The sequence below is a fragment of the Macrotis lagotis genome, chromosome 1 (genome assembly GCF_037893015.1).
Source record: "Macrotis lagotis isolate mMagLag1 chromosome 1, bilby.v1.9.chrom.fasta, whole genome shotgun sequence".
NCBI lineage: Eukaryota > Metazoa > Chordata > Mammalia > Peramelemorphia > Peramelidae > Macrotis > Macrotis lagotis.
Window position 1 is genome coordinate 37,451,302 of NC_133658.1, and position 26,210 is coordinate 37,477,511.

The following is a 26,210-nucleotide window of genomic DNA, read 5'->3' on the forward strand; positions in this document are numbered from 1 at the left end:
CAGTTATGGTGAAAGGCTGAAGAAATCCCCAGAGAGATGTTTGGTATCCTCCCCTCTCTTCAATTTCATTTTTCCCTTGCTAAGCAACTCTTTGCCCCCACGCATTAAGAGGGAAAGTGATTATAATGCAAATGACCTAAATTCTTCCTTCCTTCCTAATTCCTTAACCCCTTTGATCATTAACCCCTTAGATCCTTGTGTAGCTGCATTTCTGTCATCTCCTTGACTCTTAAGATTTAAAAATAGCCTTATCTTTCCCTAGAAGTCATTGAAAATTGTTTATGTTTACTTACCTCCATTTTCTCTTGATGAAATTAGTGGGGATCATTCATAATGTAAGATTTATAGACGTGGTTCTACTATTTTCTAGATTGTAGGCACTGAATGTATGGTTGCCTGGAGTGGGCCTTACTCCCAATCTTTCTCTTCCTACTTATCATCCCTTTTCATCTATTCCAAATATATATTTTTTTATCAGGACCCGTTTCCTTGTTTGATTCCTATCTCCATACATGTCTATCTACATAACCAAATATGAGTCACTTTAATAATCAACTTCAGTTAAGTGCTGCGGGAAGAATCCAGGTAGATTATCTTGAAGAAACTTCATGGAGAGATGATTACAGCTTGTGATAAGTGAGTAGGCTTCATTTATACATTAGTTATGGAAAACTGAGGAAAGCAGTTTATATCTTACAGATAAACAACTAGGAAAGATGAGGAAAGAAGCTAGTGATAGAATCTGAGGAATGTTGGCTTATAGGTATAAATCAAGCTAATTTGCATCTTACTGGGAAATAGGGAGTCTCTCTCTCTACGGAGGGGAAGGGGTCTAGCTCAGGAAGACAAGGGACCATAGAATTAGCAGGTCAGGCGAATGATGAAGGAAGTGGCGCCAGTAGTCAGGTTCACATATTGGTGTTATCCCTTTCAAAGTCCATCTATTGTGGGGAAGGGGAGGTTTGATAAGGAACCTGAACCCACACGAGGAGAGAATTGGGTTCTTCAGATAGGCCTTTGACTTTGGCAATATCCAGCCAATTAGGGACAAGGGAGTGACTTGTGTTTCCAGACAGGAGATAAAAGGCCCTAAATTCATGTGACATGCGTGCCCATTTCTATTATGGACACCTGTCCTTTAAGAATGTTTTAATAGAGCAGCTAGGTGGCACAGCGGATAGAGCACGGATCCTGGAGTCAGGAGTACCTGAGTTCAAATCTGGCCTCAGACACTTAATAATTACCTAGCTGTGTGGCCTTGGGCAAGCCACTTAACTCCATTTGCCTTGGAAAAAACCTAAAAAAAAGTTTTAATAAAAGGATCTGGTTTGGTCCACTTATGATGGTTCTGAGTTCTTGGTAAGGTGCTTGTTTCTTATACACTGAGTTTAAACATCCTTTTTACTCACCACACAAGTTCCTTCTGTTTTGATTGGCTTTGTATTTCTGAGTCTCTCCACTAACTCAATTTCTCTGCCTCTGAGGCTGAATGAATTCTGAAAGAACTTACAAGAAACAGAATAGAGATGATCACCTCGGGAGCTCAAGAGGGGCTGGATACAATGAGGGGAATTGGGTTCATCGATATTTTGATGCCATTTTAAAAGCCTTTACCTTGGGTGGGGGGTGGGAAGTGTTTCTTTTCTACTCTTTTCATGGTAAATTAAATTGCTTTTTGAGGCATTATTTATAATGGGGGATGAGGGTGGAAGTTATGCTGATATATACATCTTTCACTCTGGCTATTTTTGAGGCTGCTGTCTCCATCCTCTTTATAGAATCTTTTGGATTTTGGAGGACCTTGACTAATTTGGGTGACCTTTATTCCCAATAAAGCAGAATGCAATCTTGGTTGGTCCAAAAACTTTCAGCCTCAAAACTTAAGGCAAAGCCTTGGCTTTCTCCCATCCAACTATAAGATCATTTTCCCTACCAATAATCCTCAAGATACCAGATCACTTTCCTCTACTAATAACCCTCCAGATATAGTAAGGGCAGATATTCTTATCCTGGGGATCAAAATGAGACCAAATAATTTAACACACATACTCTTCAAGGTCATGGCTACAAAGCAAAAATTCTGAACCTTAGAGCAGGAAGGGGTAACTAGTGTCCTTTAACACCATTCCCCATCAAGAGGCAACTCCCAGTCAATTACGATCCAATCCAATCTAACTCAATTCTCAGTGCCAGCAGACTCAATAGGATCATAGATTAAGAGCTGAAAAGGACCTTAAAGTTCCAAATACCCCCTATTTTTAGTTTTAAGTAATATTTTATTTCCCACCAATTATATGTAAAATAATGTTTAAAACATAAAACTTTTTAACACTTGATTTAAAAAAGTTTTTTTTTGAGTTTTTGCAAGGTAGTGGGGTTAAGTGACTTGCCCAAGGTCACACAGCTAGGCAATTAATTATGTGTCTGAGACCAGATTTGAACTCAAGTTCCCCTGACTCCAGGGCCGGTGCTCTATCCACTGCACCACCTAACTGCACCCTTAAAAAAAGTTTTGACTATCTCATTTTAAAGATGGAGAAGCAGAGGCCCAGAAAGGTTAAGTGATTGGTTCAGAGTTACACAGCTAGTGGTTGAGCTGGGATTTGGACTTAGATCTTATTTACTGCAAATCCTATCGACTCTACCATGTTGCCTTTCTTATACAATATAAGTTATACTACTTGACAGTGGGCTGAATCACCACAGTGATGCCTACCGTACTGCACCTCAGGATCCTGAAAAGGGAGATTCTGAGGGGTTGATGTTGGCTTTAAAAGTGTGGAGGAAAGAATAGGCCAGAGCTTCCAAGGCCATTCAAGAACCAGTTAGGCTACTTTCCTAGTAAGATAGAATCCAGATCTCATTAGAGTGATCTGGAGTTCTTTGAGTTGTTACATTTTCCTTTTGAATCAGGAAGCAATTTAAAAAATTTGTTATTTTCTCTACTTTTCATCCTTAATTTCCAAAACAGCAATGGAATCAAGGAATTTTTAAGTCCTTTCCTTTTTATGATTCTATTCCAGACTGTAAATCTGATCCAGATAAGCCCAAGAGTAATCAATTTGCATTTCATAAGAACTTCCAAAAGAGATAGTTCCCATGTTAAACCTCTCCTGGAGTAGAGGAATCATTCTAGAATCATCTTTGATTTCTTGGCTCTAAGAAGTTATAAAAGTTTAACTATTTTGCTAATTAATATTTTGGTATGTTTACTAAAACTACTTTAAAAAATTTAAAACTTGTATTTCACTGACCATCCTTCAAATTTCATACTTTTGCAAATGAACTGTACTTGACTAGTAGCTTAATATAACAAAAAAGGACATAAAGGAAGATGAGGCTATTCCCCCCACTCAAAGCAACAATTTAATGACAAAACTTGACACCTTGACTCTCCAATTTTTAACAGATGATAAAACTTTATGAAGCATTCCTTCAATTATACGCATGGTTAATTTCCAGTATGAACATTCTAATGAAGAATGGACTCCAAAGATTTTAGCAGGGTCACTATGCTTCATAAGGGATGAGCTCATTCTGAGGGCATTTCCACATTCATGATTTTTACGAACATCCTCACCAGTATGAATTATCCAATGTTCTACAAGGTTTTCTAGATTAAATGCTTTTTCAAATACATTATAATCAAAAGATTTCTAGCCAATATGAATTTTTCGTATGTTAACAAAGCTTTTATATCAGCTGAAAGATGTACAACATTCATTACATTCAAAGAATCTCTCCAGTATGAACTGATTTCTGGTGCTTCAGGTTTCTACTCTAGGTGAAAGCATTCCTACACTTAATTCACTGAAAGGGTTTCTCTTCAGTATAAATTCTTTGATGACTAATACAGGTTACACTATTGCTAAGAATCTTATGAAATTTATTACATTCAAAGAGTTTTTCTCCAATATGTATATCCTTGAGAGGTTACTAGTTGGTATATTGGATAGAGCATAAAACTTAAGAGTCAAGTAGCCCTAGCCTGATGCTATCTGGGCAAGTCACTTAATATTTCTGAGTATCAGGAAACTAAGACAATATTATAGATGGATTGTGATTTACACTGGTAGATGGAGTTCCCACACTGTTGAAATCACAAATCCTGGTTATAATGATGAATGAATCCACTTATATCCTTCAGTTTTCTTCTAGAATTGAAAATTTTCTCACATTTTAAAATCATGAAAACATATCTCTCCAGCACGAATTTCTGATGTGCAATTAAGTTTTTTCCCCCTGTTGAAGGCTTTCCCAATTTCCTCATTTTGAAATGGAACACAGTAGAAATTCTTGATTTTTTTAAAAGCAATGAACTGTTTCTGAAAGTTCTCACACATTTATTTATATTCAAAGAGGTTCTGGTTATTATTAATTTTATCATATGCAACAAAGTTTGGACTAAAAACATTTCCTCTTTCATTCCATTCAAAGAGCTTCATCCCAGCATGAGTTTTTTTATGTTCTTTAAGGTTTCCACTCCATTTGAAAGCTTTCTCACATTCATCACACTGAAATGGTTTCTCTTCAGTATGAATTTTTTTATGTCCTTTGAGGTTTTCACTACGGGTAAAAGCTTTCCCACACTCCTCACACTGAAAAGGTTTCTCTCCAGTATGAATTCTCTTATGTTTATTAAGATCTCCTCTCTGGCTGAAAGATTTCTGACATTCATTACAATGAAAGGGTTTCTCTCGAATATGAGAGAATATTTGATGTCGAGCCAAGCTCTGGTTATTGGTGAAGGCTTTCTCACATTCATTACATCCAAAAGGAGTTTCGCCTGTATGAATTCTTTTATGGGTGTTCAGACTTCCCTTTCGGCCAAAGGCTTTCCCACAATCACTGCATATGTAGGGTTTTTCACCGGTATGAATTCTCTGATGCTGCACAAGGAATGAGCAGTACCGGAAACCTTTTCCACATTCACTACATTCATAGTGTTTCTCTCCCGTATGAGCAATCTTATGTGCATTAAGGCCTCCCTTCTGGCTAAAAGCTTTATCACACTGATTACATTTATAGGGTTTTTCTCCAGTATGAATTCTCTGATGCCGCATAAGGGATGAACGGTGTCTGAAGGCTCTCCCACATGCATTACATTGAAAGCGTTTCTCTCCAGTGTGAGTTATTTTATGTGTATTAAGGATTCCCTTCTGGTTGAAGGCTTTTCCACATTCATTACATATAAAGGGTTTCTCACCAGTATGAATTCTCTGATGTTGCATAAGAGAAGAACTGTACCTGAAACCTTTTCCACATTCATAACATTTAAATGGTTTCTCGCCAGTATTATTATTATTATTAATTACTCTTCGTTTAGGAATGTAAGGGGTGTTGCTGAAGGCTTTACCAAATGTATTCAATACATATGGTTTCTCTTGAGAATGAATTCGTTGATGTCGAGTTAGATGTCTATTACTGCTGAAGAGTTTTCCACATTCATTACATTCAAAAGGCTTCTCCCCTGTATGAATTCTCTTATGTGTTTTAAGGTTTCCCTTCTGACTGAAGGCTTTTCCACATTCATTACATATATAGGGTTTCTCTCCAGTGTGAATTCTTTGATGTACAATAAGGCGTGAATTGTTACTGAAGGCTTTTTCACATGCATTACATGGGAAGAGTTTGTCTTCAGTATGAAATATCTTATGTGTATCTAGGCTTTCTTTCTGGCTAAAGGCTTTTCCACATTCATCACATATAAAAAGTTTCCCTCCAGCATGACTTCTCTGATGTATGGTGAGGCTTAAAATGCTATTAAAAGTTCGGCCACATTCATTACATTTAAGAGGTCTTCCTCTAGTATGTGTTCTATAGTAATGGATAAGATTTGACTGATAATTGAAGGGTTTCCTATACTTATTATATTTACAAAGTTTCTTTCCTAATTCAATTCTATTATATTTGATTAGGTCTGAAAATTGTTTGAAGCTTTCTCCAAGTGTATCATATTTATGGAGATTTTCTCCTCTAGGAAAACTCAGTTGTGGAATGAGGAAAGACCCTAGAATGAGCTTTCTTCCAAAGATATTATAATCATGAGGGTCTGGGACCTGCCTTGGTTGTTTCTCTTGGTTTCCCTTTTGCCTCTCTAACCTGACATGATCCCAAGTTTCTCCTAAATTGGAATTCCAGGGATCTTCCATTTTGAGACTCTCATTAGAGGATTCTCCCATAGAAATATACTGCTTTGGAACTGATTCTTCGATTTCATATCCTGTCTTCTGAATAAGAGAATCTGAAAGAGACAGAAAAGTGTCAATATTCACTGTTGCTTGCTGGGTCAAAGAAAAGTGATTTATACCAAGTTCTAGAAAGAGTAAAAGAACGTCTTGCTTCCCAGAACTAAATGAATACATTCTTTGGTATGGAAAAACTTTAAAGATTTCATCAGAGTACCAATATTTGGAATTCTAGAGAAAATGTGTCAATATTCAGAAAGAGGAAATATATTAATTCAGAGAAATAAAGATTGAAAAAAGAAAAAATTCCATTTATTAACCCACTCTGAAAGAGATAAGCACAAATACCCATATGAACAATGGAGAATGATGCCTCACTTGTGTGGGCAGAAAAATGATGTTATTTTTTATTTTATTTCATTTATTTTTAGGGTTTTTTGGCAAAGCAATGGGGTAAGTGGCTTGCCCAAGGCCACACAGCTAGGTAATTATTAAGTATCTGAGGCCAGATTTGAACTCAGGTACTCCTGACTCCAGGGCCGGTGCTCTATCCACTGCACCACCTAGCCACCCCTAAAAATAATGTTATAAAGAGGTAGGAAAAGATCTTTCATTCAATAAAAGCTAGAGAAAAATGAATGTAAAGAAAATAGCTTCAAGAATGACAAAGAGATAATGGATCATAATGGAAAAGTTGTAGTTGTAAGAGATTATATTTCAGCTCACATACATATAGGTATTTTATTACTAAAGATGATAAATATTCTTTTAAAGCCATATAAACATTTGAACAGTGATGTGTGATTTAAACTGAATAATGAATTCTGTAGAAAAAAATTTAGAGTTTGTGACTTTTTAAAGGAAAGGCAAGTCACTGAAAATCAGAACATTCTCATTTAAGCTACCAAAGTATTTAATAATAGGGTGTAGGAACTTGACCTAGAAGCCCAAGAAGAAGGGATGGGAGGTGCTGCTGATTTTTTATGCCACCTGAAAATGAAAATCAGAAAGGCTTTTTATATCTGCTTTGGTTTTCTGTCTAGTTTAAGATCAACCTGTACTCTGTAGCTGTGAGCTCTATCTGACAGGTGAATGAATAACTGTGCTGGTATATCCCACAGATAGCTAATTTCATGATCTTTGCAGTTCTCTGGTTTGGAGAGAACCATTATTCACATGCAATAAAACTTTTGGAAAATGGAAATATTTCAAATTAGGCAGAACAAAGTGATCAGAACTAGAACAAGTTATACAATTTACAGCAAAACTGTTTAAAAAAACACTTTGAAAGACTTTAGAAATATGATCAATGCAATGAATAAATATAAGTCCAGAAAATTCAAGATGAAACATGCTACTTACCTCCTGTTAGAGAGGTAATGAATTTAAAATGAAAATAAAGACATAGATTTTAGGTTATAGCTAGTGTGGGAATTGGTTTTATTGGACTACACATGTTTATGATGAGAATTTTGTTTGGGGTTTTAAAAAAATTTTTCAACAGTTGAATAGTGGGAGGAACTGATGAAAAATGCCAATGAAAATAAAATGCTTTCTACAAAAAAGTAACATTTTCTAAACACTTTTTTTTAATGGTAAGTATAAATTGAAAGATTCTGTAATTGCTATGTTCAAGTAGACAAGAAAAGATTTTGCCAGCTGAAGAGTGGTTAAGTTCAGATAGTCAAGCAGTTTCCTGTGGTGCAGATGATCCTAAATGAATAGAAACACCAAAGTTTATACAAACCCTCACATAGGTTTTTCTTCTTGTTGTGCTTTTCTGCCAAGTTCTTATAAGGAAATACTTGCCCTTCACTAAAAATTAGTGGAAGAGTGTAATTTCCACTCCCTCTCTACTTCTCCTAAAGTTTTCACTTATATATTTACTTTAGCAATTTCAATTTCTCATCTCACCCCTGATTTTCTTTCATTGAGCTGCAAATATGCTCGTTTCCAGTCTTTAAAATTTTAAAAAGCAAAAAACAAACCCGAGTACCTTCTCCTGAACTCACCCCTCTCTTTCACTGCTCGGTTTCTAAAATGTGTATTCATCTGACTTTCTTACTTCTTCAATACAAGTGTGCTTCTGCTATAATTCTGGAACACAATTGACTTCTAACTTCCTAGACCACAGGGTCTTTTCTCAAACCTTATTTCTTCAGGCCTCTACCCAGTTAGGGTCACTGTTGTTCACTCTCCTCCACTGGCTTCCATATGACGTCCATATTTTTTCTGATCCCTTGTTGGTCATTAATTCTCTTCTAACAACCTCTAGACACTTTCACTTATCCCCAGAAGTTTAACTTCTACTTCTATGATTAGAAGGAATCATGGTACAATTGAGAGAGTCAGAAGATCTGGGTTGGAATCCTGGCTCTACCACTACCTACCTGTGTGACTGAGGGCAAGTAATTTAATCTCTTTGATTTGTTTCCTTGGCAAGATGGGGGGCTGCTTCAAAATGGTCACTGTCAACATGAAATCTATGATTCTATGAACAGAGAATATCTTTGGAAGTGTGTCTGATTAAGTAGCTGAAGATTATTAAGATACTTGAAGGTGAAGTGATTTAGAATGGACATGGAAGGAGACAAGGAATAGGATCTCAGAGTGAGATCATCTAGTCCAGGAATCGCCTTCACAACACACCCAACAAAGGAACTTTGAGTCGTCTAAAAACTTTCAGTGAGAAGGAAATCATGACTTCTCAAGAGAGCCCATGTCAATGTGGGGAAGCTCTAATTATTAGGAAGTTTTTCTTTCCATCAAGCTTACTTTTGACTTTGTTAATTCCAAGCTTTCTGCTTCTTAATGATGTTGGCAATGCCATCCCTACCACTTCATTAATATGATTCAGTGGGGTGGCCCAGCCCTCTGACCCCCACCCTGAGGTTGAAGGAAGCAGCTGTAGCCACTAGTCATGCGGCTGACCCCTCCATAACATCAGTGACATCAGGTTGGTCAATTCTCATAAGGGGAATTCCTGGAAAAGGGAAAGTTGCACAAGAATTGTGACCATGAATGTGACAATGGGCGGAAGCCTTGAGGAATGATGGCAAGTATAGAACCATAGATAGAACAGAGCAGGATAGAATCTGGGCATGCCATTCCTCCTGCTCCTGTGGCCATAAGATCACTATCACCAAAGCACAATGACCTTTCTCTGCTCCATGAGAGAAGGCTGCATCCTTCTGCTGAGATAGTTCTATTGTTATTCCTCTTGATTACAGTTCAGATCTGTCATCTGCCTTGACTCCTATACACTTACCCTTCTAGCCTAATGCCCTTGCTTCCAATGCACCTGGACATTTCCTGGTAGGTCTTATGCCTTCTCTTCTGCACACTAAAATATAACCATTATGAAAGCCTTTAGTTTTCTGCATTACAGACTATCTGCTGCTTCTGTGAAGACCCCTACCAAGTTGCAATACATTAGGACAGGCATGGTTTCCTATCCTTCCACATCTGATTTCCTGGTTTCCTTCCTTCAACCAGGCTCCACCTTTGTCAACATTCTTCCTAAAACGAGGGGCCCAGAACCGATCATAATATTCCAGTTGTAGGTTGATCAAGGCAGAGTCCAGTGAGGCTCTCATATAATCCCAAAGTAAAAAGGAATCCCTGAGCCCATCAAGTCTGACCTAAACCAGATTGAGAATTCCACCTGAAATCTCCTCAGGAAATATCATTAAGTGACCACTGCAAAGGTGAGATGAGAGGAAGATATGAGAGGAAAGCCTGCGGAAGACAGAAGAGAAGCATCAGCAGGAATGGGAAAAGCCATGGACTAGAGAGATCCTCAGTGATTCTAACCAGCTGGGGGCCAACGGACAAGGAAAAAACCCCATGAGCATCAACCTCCTCTGCTGTAAAATGCCTTATAAGGTGAAAAAGCACAGAAAGTCTTTCATGTATGCAAACTATCAGTACTATCAGAGAACTCCGAAGTAGACTTAAAGATCATGGAATAGAGGCAGATTTTGGCTTTTCACAAGAGAAAGACCAAAGGAAATGGACAGAGTACAGAGGGTACATCTGGGAAAGGGGTTTGAAAAAAAATGAGAAAAAAATGCAGGCTAAATATGAAAGGGAGCAAGACTGAGGGAAGGGTTTATTCTGTGTTAATTTTAAATATAGATTGAATACAAATAAATCTGAAAGCAGAAGTAAAGGGAACTTTGAAGAGGAAGAGAGTAAAGAGGCAAGGAGAAAACCACCATGGCAGGAGGCAGTAAAAGAAAGGTGTGAGGATGGAAGAATGAGGTTAGGTAATCACTGCTCTTCTCCAGGGGCCATAGAAACTTGAGGGAAAACATTCTAACCCTCTTCAGTTTGCTTCTTCAAATGATTCCATCCACTGACTGTCACTCACCCAGATACGTGCTTAGGAGGACTTCACTCTCCGTCATCCATGGGGTCTCTCTTCTTTCCAGATGGGAGATCACCTCTGGTTTGGAAACTGGCAGTCCTGCTCGAAGGGAGATAAATGGGAAAGGGCTAAAGAGAGAGACATCACAGAATTCAACCTTCTTCCTGTGGGGAGTAAAGGACACGGGCCAGAAAGTGATCCAAAGGGGTGGACAATGGGGGGTGGGTAATGGCTTCAAAGAAAGCAAGTTTGTTTAAGGTATAGATGGTATGTTCATTCAATCAGCAGATGACACCAAGTTGGGAGGATGATAGTTGGGATTTGAAATAATTTTGGTAGATATTGGGCTGAATCTATTAAGATGAAATTCAATAAAGTTAAATGGAGTCTTACACTTGAGAACAAAAAAACTCCAAAAATATAAGGTGGGCAAGGCTGTGTGACCCTGGTTAAGTCACTCAACTTCTCTCTGCCTCGGTTTCTTCCTTTATAAAATGAGGATATTAAAAGTATTCACCTCCGAGGGTTATTGTGAGGATCAAATGAGATATTTGTAAAGTGCTTTGCAAACCTTAAAGCACTGAATAAGTGCGAGTTATCATTGTTATTGTTGCTGTTAATATTATTTTACATCAAAGGACTTAGAAGCCTGTATATAAAGTCAAAATTCAGCGAAACATTGCAGACATCCTGCAGTTATTAGGAAATGAAAAGGCAAAGCTATGGACAGAAAATGCTACCTGATGGCAAAGTAATCCTTACCAAGGAAGACAAAATTCTCATAGTTCTCCAACATCACATCCCTGTACATGTCCTTCTGGGCAGGCTCCAGGCGGTCCCACTCTTCTTGAGAGAAGTCCACAGTCACATCTTGGAAAGTGAGTGCTACCTGAAATGTCCAATCATATTCACGGTTACCAGGAACCACTCCTCATAGGGAAAACAAGGAGGTAGAGTGAAGGCAGCAGAATGTTAAGGGAGAGGATCTCACAGGATAAGGGTTTGGAAGAGTCTTACTTCACTTGGATGCCTTACTTTGGTTGTTTTTTAATCAGACTACATCTTATAGGAAACTTTGCTTTAGTACTCAAGGTCAACCTTGCAAATCATCTCCTAAACTAAGCCCTAAGTACATTATGCACTTTACTCATATGAGGTATTCTTTTTCTCCATATGATCATTTTGGTTGCTCACAGCAGCAAAAAAGGAAAGTTTATTTAAGAAAATAAGTGAATTCACTTTAAGAGATACAAAATCTTGTCAGAGAAAGAGAAACTGTTTTGTACACCGGACACAGAGCTGCCACACAAATAGATGTCCTGAGAGGACCTATTTGATGACAGAACACTGGCTGCAGGGCACTGTTCTACATAAACTCTTGTGAATGTGGCCATTTTCAGAGTTTAAAAGGTTCTATCTAATGGGACATTATAAGTCAAGTAAGTGCCTGGAGACTATAGGGAAGATTCTGTAAGGACTTCTGGAGTCAGACTTGATGGAAAGGTAGATCTCTGGGGCTTCAGCTTCCAAGTTGTAGCTTATGAGGAAGCATTAGAGGTAAGAGGAAGATGGGAGGAGTAGGAGATGATCAGTTGAAGAGATAGCTGAATGCAGAAGTCAGGGACAGAAGGCAAAGGAGGAGATGGGGAAAGCTGCTAACAGATGAAAGAATGAAGCAAGCCAGAGGGAGTGAGTCAGATGAGAGAGTGGGATTGTCTGCAGCTGCTGTAAGTCTTTGGAGGAGCTGAACCCCACTGTTTCAAGAGATCTCTGGGTCTACTGTTTCCTGGCAACATCCCAGTCTGAGGGAGGAAACTTTTCAGGAGTATGTGTTGCCACCATGCTTTCTCTGGTTTGAGGAGGACAAATGGCAGGGGAGAGACAGGCCTTGTATCTGAACCCGTACTTCTGGGATAAGAGGCTGGGAAAGTTCTAAGAGCCAGCCGGATAAAACAGACCCCCTGGTTGTTGGAAGAGCTGGATGAGAGAAAGGCCGGATGACTTTCTCACTATTGAGCTTTAGAAAAAACTCTTCCAGACAGCTGGATCTTACCCAAGGAGTATGGCAGTTCTCTAGCTTAAGAGAAGATGCAATACTTTTTTAAACACTTATTTATTCATTCATTCATTTATTTATTTTTTAGATTTTTGCAAGGCAGTGGGGTTAAGTGGCCTGCCCAAGGCCACACAGCCAGGCAATCATTAAATGTCTGAGGCCAGACCTGAACTCAGGTATTCCTGACTACAGGGCCAGCACTCCACCACTGTGCCACCTAGCCTCCCCTTTAAACATCTTTTTTAAACATCTTGTCAACAATGGCTATGTGCTAAAAGAATCTGTCCCAATTTCAGCTCAAGAGTAGCAGAGTTGGGGCGGCTAGGTGGTGCAGTGGATAAAGCACCGGCCCTGAAGTCAGGAGGACCTGAGTTCAAATCTGGTATCATACACTTAATAATTACCTGGCTGTGTGGCCTTGGGCAAGCCACTTAACCCCATTTGCCTTGCAAAATCCTAAAAAAAAAAAGTAGCAGAGTAGTTCTATCCACTTAAATGAACTAAGGGAACCAGAAAGAGAACATGTAAGAGAGAATAAAGAGAACATTCTCCAGGAAGTCATGCATGACTGACCATTCTCTAAGAGTTGAATCAGCACATGGCTTTCCTCATGCATATTCCTGCCTCCTTCTGTCTATATGAACCCACTTTCCCCAGATATTATATACATTGGATAATGGATGTTCATTCCTACTGTTTTTATCTTCTATGGACTAAATCTTATTTTTGCCTTATTACTTAGCAATGTTTCATCTTAAGTGTCAATGGGATCATTGTGACTGATTATGTATCAGTTGACAGGACTATCAGAGGGGATTAAGGAGTAATACTGGCAAGCAGTAGGAGTGTTTTACCCTTGGCCCTGCCACCTCCAAACCAGGGTTAACTCTAGTAATGTTCAAGAGAATTTGAATACCAACCATGTGAACGTGATTATGATCAGTTGGCTACCATCTCTGAGACAAATTTCCAGACCTACTAGTGAGAGGACAAGATGCAAATACATAAAAATTTTCCCCCTTATACAAAAGGAATTTAAGAAGTTTTAAAATAATCAGGGAATGTTTTGTGGAAAGATGATTTTTGTCCTTCATTCTTAAAGACCATGACATCAGGGGAGGTGATGCCCTGAGAAGTCCATGAACTGGATCTGAGTGAAGGGGTGCTGTGCTAAGTTCCCAGCCTTACTTTTTCCTCCAGAGCTAACTGGGTCCAGTGGCCAGTTATGAGTCAGGTTGACTGGAGATGATCCTGGATGTGAGGCAGTCAGGGTGAAGTGACTTACCCAAGGTCACATAGCCAGTTAAGTGTCAAGTATCTGATTCTCTGTTGGTGGGGTTGTAAACTAATCCAACCATTTTAGAGAACAATATGGAGCAATGCCCTGAGTGCAATAAAACTGATCATACCTTTTGACCCAGCAATATCAATACTAGACCCATATACAAGTGAAATTATAAAAAATGGGAAAAGACCAATATGTTAAAAATATTTATAGCAGCACTTTTTGTAGTGGAAAAGAATTGGAAATTGAGGGAATGCTTATCAACTGGTGAATGGACGCACAAGTTACAGTATATAAATGTTATGGAGTACTCCTGTTTTATAACAAACTATGAATAGTGGGACTTTAGAGAAGCATAGAAAGAATCACAGGAACTGATGCTGAGCTAAGGGAGCAGAACAAAGAGAACAATGTACACATTTAACAACAACATTGTGAATTGACCAACCATGATGAATGCAACTCCTTTCAGCAGTTCAGAGAGCTGGAACAATCCTGGAAGACCTGTTATGGACAATGCCATTCACATCCGGGGGGGGGGCAAACCTCAAAAAACACAGAATCTGAATGGACACTATATCACTTTTTAAAAACTGCTCTTATATTTTTTCTTTCTCTCTCATGGTTTTCTTTCTTTTCCCTTAGTCCTAGTTCCTCATACATAAAATGACTAATATGAAAACATGTGAAACACAAATACACATACATATACAACTTTTACCAGACTGTTTACCACTGAGGTGAGGGGGGATTGGGAAGGGAGGGGTGGTAGAAAAATGTGTAACTTATAAATATGCAAGTGGATGAATGTTGAAAACCTTTTACAACACGTATTGAAAAAATGAAATAGAATATCAATCAGAAAAAAAAATATTCAAGTGACTGAGGGTTACATTCGAACACAGGTCGTCCTGTCTCCAGGCTTGGTGCTCTATTCACTGCACCACCTATATTTTTAGGTTTTTGCAAGGCAAATGGGGTTAAGTGGCTTGCCCAAGGCCACACAGTTAGGTAATTATTAAGTGTCTGAGGCCGGATTTGAACTCAGTTACTCCTGACTCCAGGGCCAGTGCTCTATCCACTGTGCCACCTCTTTTAAAAAGAAAAAACTTAACCACATGTCAAAAAACACTGATATTATTAGCAGTATTCCATATTTATGTACTCTCATTTCTGCGTGGAGATGATATTTATGCTAAAGAATAGTTATAATGTCAGTAGGTAGAGATAGGAATGAGAACAGTATTTAAGGCATAATAAAATGAACAAAGGTGTCTGGGCAAGACTGTGTGAAGTCATCACAAGGACTGGTGAACAATCTTGTTTGGAATGGAACAGAAAGAAACTAAAAAGGTAAGATGATGCCAAAACATATACAATGCCATGCTAAAGTATTTGAATTTGATTTTGAAAATCTATTTTTAATTAGCATTTATTCAATAACAATTTTTCCAGCTGTTATACTTAAAGAAGTATAATTATAAATACAAAAAAGAGAGACTATCTCCATCTGCAAGAGGTTCACAATCTAATTGGGGGAGATCTCATATATTAGGGATGTGGCATCCAGGTAAATGGGATTATGGTCTGGAAAAATCTCAGGCCTGGTGAGTGGATCTATATGACAGTTAAGTGACAAGACCTTTCCTCAAGCAATGGTACTATTGGTTGATAATTGTGCCCAGGACAAAAGATGGAATGGGAAGGGGATATTAGCCCAGATGGATGATTAGATGATACGTGAAGCAACAAGGTCTGTCTGGTCTGGCATCCAGGGCTGTAAAGAAATGGTAGCCTAAGTATGTTCTGATATGGATCAATATGGTTTAGCTCTTGGGCAGGAGTTGAGAGTGTGTGTCAGAGTCAACTCCTAACAAGCTCTCATTTACATCTTGGAAATGGGGAAAAGTACAAATCAGGCCTTGATTTATTGTTTTGTTGATTATCTAGTGCAGCCTTAAGAAGTGTTGGGGGGAAAATGCTAATATAAAGTAAATCTAAAAAGTGAACACATTTTTTTTCAGAGATCTAATTGCTAAGCCCTTATCAGTTGGGTTTAAGGACTGACTAAATAGTTGTATTGTTTTGGGATGAACACCAAGAGAGAATGGTGTTTAAAAAGAGATGTTTTTGAATTAAGATCCCTTGAGATCACTGAAATTATATAACCTTCCAAATGGAAGTAAACTCATTCTCTCTGTTTAGTTTCTGTCTTAGTTCACTATCAGAAGTAACTGTCTAGATCCACATACTGACGTATTATCATGGAAGGACTGCCCCTTCAACTCAATATCATATTGTGGACAGTAGTCATTCTTAAAAACATACTTTTCCTTTCAAAAAATTAGTCAGTTAAAAAAAAAACCTAACAATTAGTCAGTTGCTCCCTTGGATAGCCATGCATGGATCAGTGAACATCTGCAGTATTCTGGGCCTTAATGAAATGTGCACATCAGCCACAACAGGACTATTTGAAGATTCTTATTTAATGAGAATTATGCTCCCATTTGGATATTGCACACCAAAGAATGATATACATCTGGATTAAACAATTTGATGTTAGCATTTATCTTCCTGTTTAATGATTGTATCTATTAAGGATTTTTTTTTTTTAGTTTTTGCAAGGCAATGGGGTTAAGTGGCTTGCCCAAGGCTATACAGCTAGGTCATTATTAAGTGTCTTGAGGCCAGATTTGAACTCAGGTACTCCTGACTCCAAGGCCAGTGCTCTATCTATTAAGTCACCTAGCCGCCCCTATTAAGGATTTTTTTTAAAGCAATCAGGATTAAGTGACTTGTCCAAGTCACACAGACACAGTGTCTCAGAACAAATTTGAACTCAAGTCCTCATGACTCCAGGACCATGTTCTATCTACTGTGCTCAAGGAATCTTGTAAATTATTAGCATGTCTTAAACATATCTTATTGGAGAAGAGCTTCTTAATTGCATTTTTCTATGAGTCAGGTGCTTTTAAAAATAATCAGTAAGCAATAAACAGAATCTTTCCATCTCTATACCTTATGATAAATTCTGTGCATGTGAATATGGTGTTCTATTAGAGAAAATAGTTTTAAAAAGTCATTCTTCCATTTGCATATTTTACCAAGGATTATATTATTTTTATATTATTATAATAAAATACATAACATTTATATTATATTTAATATAAGGTGAAAAACTGGCATTTGGATTAGTAATGACTAGGATCATAGAGTTATAGTTGGAAGGGACAGGTAATCTGGTTCAATCCTCTTATTTTATAGTTGAAGAAATGAGGCTCAGAAAGTTTGAATGAGATTTGCCAAAGTCACACGGATAGTAACAGAGCCTGGATTTGGTTCCAGGTTCTTTGACTTCAAATCCAATGCCATTCTCACTGCACTATGCTACCTAATCACATTTTAAAAATAACAGCATCTATGATTTCTTTCTAAACTTTAGTACTGACTCAATGAATGAAAAAGCATTTATTTAACATTTTCTCTGTGTGAGCTCTGGCTCTAACCACCCAATACATATAGAAGCAAATAAAGCCATCCAGACCTGCAAGGAATTTAGACTCTAATTAGGCAAGACAAGGCACAGCATTAGGAAGAACCAGAATGGTGTGTGTTGGTGGCTGCCTGGTCTGGAAATAGGAAAATTTTTCCAGGTACGATAAGCCAAGGACTCCTCTATCAAACCAGGGGGCAGAGTCTGAGTTCAGGAAGAAGGAGGAGGAAGAGGAGGATAGCCACAATGTGAGTAGGATGTACAGAAATGACTGGCAAATGTTATTTCTTTTCTCCAACTATCCCAAAAATTACTATCTTGATACTTCCAAATCTGTCACCTCTAATATATACTTATTTTGTTTTAAAAACTATTTTAAATCAGTAACTTTAGTTCTTACATCAAATTCATTTCCAAATGCATTTCTCCCTGTCTCCTACCTAAAAAAACTTTTCTTTATAACAAAAAATTTAAAGAGAAAGAAAAAGCATCAAATGTTAATGACAAGCTTTTTAAAATAGTAGGAATAGATGCAAAAAAGTGAATCAGACAGCCCTTCAGGAGCAGTGCCAAGGTCAAGAGCTAGAGGGCTGGGTCAGACGTTGAGGCAACAGCCGGCTGGTGACAGGAAGTTGATCACAATGCTTATGGTTGGCCCTGTGGTCACCCAGATCCCGAGGTTTGAGCTGAGAGACTGGTTTGGGTAATACGGTAAGAAGATGACTGGGCACCACATCCACAGTTTCTTACCTTTGCAATGAAGGGGGATGGTGTTGCTTACCATTTTAAAAATATACAGTGGGCACACAAATATACCGCTTTGTAGCACTTTTTGTGCTACATCAAAGGTGTTACAGTGAAGACTTGAAATTTTTTTTCATATTTGTGATTTACAGATTTAATTTGATATGAAATCTAGCTTTCATTAAAGCAATATAGTATTTTTATGACTAGTCTATTGGAGTGGATAAGGAACTAAAGAAGCCCAAAGTGTATAACCTGGGTTGCTTTTGATTAGCTAAGATATTGCTTTATTTTATTTTCTAACCTTCAGAAATCTATTAAAAGGATGCCCTCCTATACATCATCTCTTTCATTAGTACAAATCAATCTCCTGATAAAAAGCACTTAGTAGGTGTTTATGATATATCAGGCACAGTACCAGTACTGGCCATGCAAGTATGTCTTAACAAGAGAGTTCCTGTCCTCAAGGAGCTTACAATCTAACGGGGGAAGACAACACATAAAATAAAGTTGGAAGGGGTGGGTCAAGTTATGCATAGAATAGAAATTTGCCCTAGATCATGGTGAGATTTTTTTTTTTTAGGTTTTTGAAGGCAAATGGGGTTAAGTGGCTTGCCCAAGGCCACACAGCTAGGTAATTATTAAGTGTCTGAATCAGGATTTGAACTCAGGTACTCCTGACTCCAGGATGGGTGCTTTATCCACACTGCACCACCTAGTCACCCCAGTGGTTAGATTTTTAAAGGTATCATGCAAAACTGGGAAATAGGTAAATTTCTGTTACAAATGCAGTAATAGGCAGGCATCAACCACATCTTAACTCTTCTATTACTATTTTCATTTCCTTTCTTATTTTTGCTAGATTTTTCTAAATACAAAGGGAAACACTAATGCTTCCAACTCTTGTAGTTGTACTATCTATTTCTATAATTCAACTTTTTTTTTCAAGAACATAGATATCATGCAATTTGGTACATAAATTAAATATATAGCTCATTAGCTATAGTACTGTTGAGGAGAATGCCATTTTCCTGTTATCTCTTTTAACTCTTTTTAATATTGTTTTGTCAGAGATCACAAATGTTATCCTTGCTTTTTAAAATTCACCCAAATCATTAATAAGTTCTGCTTTAGCATTTCAATTTAACTCTGTGTCTTTGTTTCAAGTGTATTTTTTATAAACAATAGTTAGATTTTACTTTCTAATCTAGTCTGCATCCCCTTTCCATTTTATGGATCAGTTTATATCATTCACAGTTATGTCTTAATTGTATATTTTCTTCATATTTTCTTTTGCTCCTTTTCACCAAGCCCAGACCTTGATCTCTGGTTCATATATTTTTTATACTTTAATCTATTCTTCCTTTATAATCAACTCTCCAAAGTTGGAGTTTATTTTGCTTATGAGTATTCCTTCTCTAACTCTATTCTTCCTTGTATGTTCTCCTCTCTCTTTTCCTTTTTCTTGCTAGTATTTTTGTTGTTTAATATATGCTTGCACTAAAACTTTGGTATGTGTTCACCCTTCTTTCTCTGGTTCAGATAATTTATATCACATAGTAAATCTCTTCCCCTTTTCATTATTTTCCCCTAGTGTATATTCCCCTTCTTTTTAATTTTTTTTCTTTTTAGTTTTTTTTGCAAGGCAAATGGGGTTAAGTGGCTTGCCCAAGGCCACACAGCTAGGTAATTATTAAGTGTCTGAGACCGGATTTGCACCCAGGTACTCCTGACTCCAGGGCCGATGCTTATCCACTGTGCCACCTACCCGCCCCTTTTTCATTTCTTAAAACCAAAAAATTACCTCCTGCTCCTGTATCTGCCTTATTTACCTGAATACCTTTATAACCCCTGAAGACATTAAGATTCAAAACTTATTCATTTCTCTCCTGCTTAGTAGAATGCAAATACTCATCATTTTTATCCCCTTCCAATTGCTAAAATATATCACTCTTATAGGTTTCTTTAGATTCTTGTTTGTATTTGAAAGTTTATAGTCTACTCCAGTCTTTTTAATATTTTATTTTAAAGTCCTCTAGTTTATCAAAGGTTAAAATTCCCCTGTAGGATTATGTACAAGTTTTACAGGGTAAATTACTCCTGGTCATGAATTTTTACCTTTTGTAATGACATATTCCAAGATTATCTATCCTTTGTTATAACTACAGCATAGTCTTGTGTGATTCTGACTGTGTTCCTTGGTTCTTGAACTTTCTTCAAAATCTTTTCTTTAATTTGGAAATTCTATCAAGTAACTATGACATTCTTGAATGTTTCAAGTTGGAAATTTCTTTCAGGAGGTAACTAGAGAGTCTTTTCTATTTTTCACTTTACCCTCTGGTTCTAATAGATGTAAGCAATTTTATTTTATGGTTTCTTAGAATCTCATATCTACAATTTTTATTTGTATAGGGTTTTCAGGGAGTTTTGACAATTCTTAAATTATCTCTCTTCAAACAATGTTTCAGGTTAGTTGTTTTTGTCAGAAAATACTGAGAAGGGACATTAAGTAGCTATATGGAAAAATGATCCAGATTAATAAATTCATCTAGTTTAGCAACTTCAGGGGAACAAACTGAATATGAAGAAAAATGTTTCAGAATAGGTCTCAAACTCATGAAATGCTCTAGCTATTGTAGTCATTTTCCTTGTGGATGCTGTAACATTCACTGAGAATAAAAGTATATGTCTAGGTTTTGTAAAATTGGAACAGTGCTCAGAGCAATCCAAATTGGTCTCCCTTTGTCATCAAGTAAAATCTCTAGGCTTTTGTGATCAGTCTTACTCTGGTTCTTTCTTACTTTTGGAGGGTCAGCCAAGGTCTGCTCTATCTAATTAACACCTGGTATTACTCTCCAGTGGTTAGAAGTCCACCTTAGTCAGTGGTTGTCTGAACTGGACTTCCTAATCTCTTTAGGGTCAGAACTGATAAGGTCGCTCCTTCTGTGTCTGGGTCTATTTAATTTTCTGTCATCTTTGTCTTTCATTTATGATGAAGACAGAGACTCTTGTGGCACACTTCTGCCAGAAGTCTTTCTTGAAAGGAAAAAAATTTTCTAGAGACTACTATTTATATGTACCTCTTTGTATACACACATACACATAGGTACACATAAAAGTAGGTATAATGTGTTATGTAAATTATATACATGCATATTCATGTGTAAACATGTATACACAAATACATATATGTGTGTATGAGGCAGACTAGCCTAATGAACAGAGAACTGTTTGCAGAAAAATTTGGGCTCAAATCTTACTTCTAGCACATAATGGCAATGTGACCCCAAGGTAGATTTACCTTGCAGGACCCCAGGATGTGTTCTAAGTAATAAGTGGTAGAAAAAGTACCAATCTGCATTGGTGGAGAATATTTCTTCATCAATAATTCACTATTCAAATGACATCACAAATCTGGTTAAGAAAGTCAAAAATAATTGAAAGAATTCAATTTTCAAGGCTAGGTTACAATAAAATGGAGGGAGGAAACATTACTCAAATTCATCTAAAAATATAGTATCATAATATTCAAATTATCAAGGGGGAGCTTATGGAACTAGACAAAATAGTAATAAAATTCACTGTGTAAATTAAAAGGTTAAGAAAAATGAAAAGGGGAGCAATTAGGTGGTGCGGTGGATAGAGCATTGGCCCTGGAGTGAGGAGGACCTGAGTTCAAAGCCTGCTTCAAACACTTAATAATTACTTAGCTGTGTGTCCCTGGGCAAGTCACTTAACCCCATTGACTTACAAAGAAAAAAAAAGGAAATGAAAAAATAAAAACCAACTCTAGGTATGTTAAGGTGAGAGGTAGCATTATCAAATTTTAATTTATGCTGAACAACAGTAATTATCAACTCTATCTGCTCCTGAATCAAAAAAAGGTGATCAGTGAAAGAACCTGGATAAATTAGAAGAAAATGTCTGTGGCAATTAATTTTTCAAACAAATTTAAGAACACAAAGTACTTGAGACAGAACTCTTTATTCATGAACTACTGAGAATAAGTAGAAAATATGCTTAAACCAGCATCTTTTGGCCATGCCATAATAAATTCTAGAGATAAATCCTATGCAAGTTAAATTGCATAAAATAAAGAATGAAAATATCTCCCACAATTATAGATAATTGATCATTTTGAAGTTTTTATTGATGTCTTTTGTTTTTTAAATAATAGACATTTTTGATATGCTTCCCTCCCAACTTATATCTTCTCATAACAAAATAAACAATAAAGCATAACCAAAGCAGCAACCAAATCAGATAAAGTATGAAACATTCTCAACCACAATCCCTTATTTCTTTACTAGGAAAATATATGCTTTAATTTCGGTCCTTTGGGACCAAGAATAGTTCTTGCATTTAAACTGAGCTCAGTAATTTATTGTTTTTTTTTTATTCTCAGTGTTTTAGTCATTGTGCATGCTTCTTTTCCCTGATTCTGCCTTCTTTACTCTGTACTAATCTGTACAAATCTTCTTGTATTTCTCTGAAGCCCCCAATTTTTAAAATTTATTTTACTTGTTTTTTATACAATTATATAACACAAATTATTTAACCATTCTTCAAATGATGGAAACCCAATTTATTTGTTCTTCACTAAAACAAATAGAGCTTTTATGAATACTTTAGAATATTTATATTCTGTCTTTGAATTTGTTGGAAATCAATGAATCAAAGAGCATGGGAACAAACTTGAAATCAGATCTCAAAAAGGCAGTATCACAAAGGATAAAACAGATTAATAATATTAAAATAGAAAGCTTCTGAGTATCTACTATCAAACACTCATACACACACACACACACACACACAATTACATACAGTTCAAATAAAAATGAGAGAGATTCAGAGTGGGGTCAATGTAGTGATCAATCATAATTTTAGAAGACTGTTAAGGCAGAATGCTACAGATCTTCAAACAGAGGAATTTTGTGGAATGTGGGCAATGTGGGAATCTGCCTTTCATGAATATCCGTATTTGTTATAAGGATTTTGCTTTTATCATGAGGAGAAGAAAGAGGTATGAAGAAGAGAAAATAAATGCTGAATTAATAAAAGAAAATTTAGGGGAAAGATGTAAAGACGATAACATTTCTCAAAATATGAAATACAACCTATTAGTCAAATTAAAACAAATTTGAGCTTTTTCACTTCACATAAGATGGAAAAAACTCAAGTGTTTGTGGGGACGTGAGAACACAGGATATATTCGCTGCTTATAAATTTATGCGTTTGAGTGAAGTGAAAAGAATCAGGAGAACATTGTTCATCCTAACAGCAACATTGTGTGATGATTAACTTTGATAGATTTAGCTATTAACAGCAACAGTGATCAAAAGCAATTCTTAAAGACTTGTGATGGAAAATGCCATCCACATCCAGAGAAAGAACTGTGGAGTCTGAAGGCAGTTCAAAAAAATATTTTCTTCACATTTTTTTTAACTTTTTGCTTTTTCTTTCTGTGTTTTTTTTTCCCTTTTGTTTTGATTCTTCTTTCACAACATGACTAATATGGAAATATGTGTAACATGATAGAACATTTATAACCTATATGAGATTACTTGCTATCTTAGGGTGGAGGAAGGGAAGTAGAAAAATTTACAAAGCTAAAAGTTGGGGGGCAGCTAGGTGAGGAAATGGATAGAGCATCTGGAATCAGGAAGACCTGAGTTCAAATCCAGGTTGTGACCTTGGGCAAATCATTTAATCCCATTACCTTGCAAAAAATCAAAAACCCAAAGTAAATAAATATTACAAACTATCTTTACCTATAATTGGAAAAATTAGTAAAGTCTATTATTTATAATTATTTATAAAAATAAATGAAGTTATGTATTGGTCCAACCAAAATATTTTGTAATTAAACAATAAAAGTTACAAAACTGTTCAGGTGCTCTAATTCAATTATTAGGTTCCTCTATTGGATTTATACCCAAAGGAAATTATTGCCAACAAGAAAATATCTGTACAAAAATATTTACAGAAAAACCATTTTAAATATGAAAAAAGTGAAAATAAATTGTCATCTCAAGGATAGAATATTACTATAATGTGCTATAATGATAAGTATGGATTTCTAAGAAATATGGTATGATCTATATGAAACAACATTGGAAAATTAAAAAAAAACACGATTATTTCACCCATAAGATAAAAACAAATTTAAATGGCAGACAAGATCAAGAACAGCATTTATTAGTGGAAAGAATGTTGGTTTGGGGGGTTTGAGGACCTAGTAATTCTGGTTGTACCAATGGGAGACTGAACAATTTGAGTTCTTTACCTGTAAAATAAGACAATCGGATAAGATGAACCATTAGGTATCTTACAATTCTAAATCTCTGAACACTGGATGACATTAGTAATAGCTTATACTGTAGCCCTTCTTTTAACCACTGAAGGACCTAAGACTGCACGTACCATTGGTCACAATCACTCATTTATATTGTTTTACTTACCTTTTTCCAAAACTACACACTGTAGGGGATTCAACTGGGAGTAATTCATGAGTATCTATGATGTATCAAAACAAAATTTATCAACAGTTATTTTTAATATTAATTCTGGTGAGTATATATTTCTGTGTCAACAAAATTTTAAAGCCAGGCAGCAGGTCTTAGAATTCTTTGCCCCAGTACTAAGGACAAATGAATGAATTTTCAAAGGAAGGAAAGTCAGAGAAAAGACACAAGGCAAATGGGGAACATGACACAGAGGTCCAGAGCAGCAGGACTGGAGTGTATGATGAGACTCAAGCTCTAGTTCAGGTTTGTTCCTTGGTAAATTTGAATAAGACACCAATTTTCTTAGGCTTTGCTTTCTCATGAATCAAATTAGGGGTGATTTTTAGCATTCTGTCAAGCTTTAATGATGTATGAACTCTATCATCTGTCAGAAATACCCCTCTTCTGGGGTAGGGAAAACTGATGCTCAAATTGCTGAATACAATTACAAACAAAATAGGGACAAGGGAAAGAAGAGTCCACACTTTGAGAAAAGTTATGATATTTCAAGAAGGAGGAAATCTTCACTCACCTGGGTTGGTAGGAGACCAGAAGTCATTTCCATCTCCTCCTTGATTTTCTTTTCTTTGGGAAGGGCAGAATCTTGAGACACTAGAACTGAAGGACAAGAAAGAAATCAAGAGGGAGACCAAGTCCTGCCTTGTAACTCACAAATTTCCCACCTATTGTTTGGTTGTTATACTCATGGGCCTTAGAGAACCAGAATCAGACACATCTATTAAAATCAGAGGGAAAGGCCACATCCTGAGGACAGATCAAAACATGAAACTCAGGAAAATTAGAGAAATGATGAGAAAGCACCTGGTTACCTTGGATGAGTTAAAAATCTCAAGGTGCAAAAGAATTATTCCCCTGTTCTAGCCCTGAGCAATTAACTGCCTACTGGCCAAACACACTAATTAATGAAATACTGAACAAAAGGTCCTAAGTAAATGTCAGCCTGTTAACTCCATGTATACTTTTGAAATTGTAGATCTGCATAAGAAAGTTAAATCAGAGAATTAGGCCATAAACAAACTTTAGCACTTTTATTCTTAGGATGAGCTCATAGAGCTAACTGTGCATGTCCAATCATGGCCATGAATAACAGATTCTTATCTCAATGAAGGACAGATCCAAAGTTAGTCCTGGGATGAGTCAGATTCTTTCTTCTCTTCTTCTCTTTTCATCTTTGGCCCATCAACCAATTACCATACTAAAAAGTCTAAAAGCATAGGTCTGGAAGCAAGGTAACAAACAGATAAACATCTTGCTTCCCCACCAGTCACCACAATGAAGCCCCACAAAGTGAAAATATCCCTAACATGGGACTTTTCCTGTACAAAAAGGGACAGTTGGGAATCTACCTCCAGAGCTACCAAATCACCACCCTAATCTGGACAAGTTTTGGAGAATTGCAGTATTCTTTTCACCTCCACCTGACAAAAGTATGACCTTTAAAAGAATCTAATTTGGATAAATACACCTTATGTTTTCCTTCCCAGATGCTGCCTTATCACCCCATCATTAATTTGGAGAACTCTTTGCTGACAAATATTCAATTTGAAA

At 36.7% G+C, this 26,210-nt stretch overlaps 1 protein-coding gene across 2 annotated transcripts in view; it reads right to left on the reverse strand.

The window, feature by feature from the left end:
* Positions 1–3,399: 3,399 nt before the first annotated feature.
* Positions 3,400–26,210, reverse strand: part of LOC141495908 (uncharacterized) — a 29,369-nt gene continuing 6,558 nt past the window's right edge. For both annotated transcript variants that reach the window (XM_074197784.1, XM_074197794.1), the window contains exons 2-5: positions 25,174–25,259; positions 11,320–11,446; positions 10,561–10,656; positions 3,400–6,244 (exon numbers count right to left, since the gene is read on the reverse strand). In XM_074197784.1, coding sequence (XP_074053885.1) covers positions 4,344–6,244; positions 10,561–10,656; positions 11,320–11,446; positions 25,174–25,206 — 2,157 coding nt within the window. In that variant the 5' untranslated portion in view covers positions 25,207–25,259 and the 3' untranslated portion in view covers positions 3,400–4,343. The remainder of the gene's footprint in view (positions 6,245–10,560; positions 10,657–11,319; positions 11,447–25,173; positions 25,260–26,210) is intronic.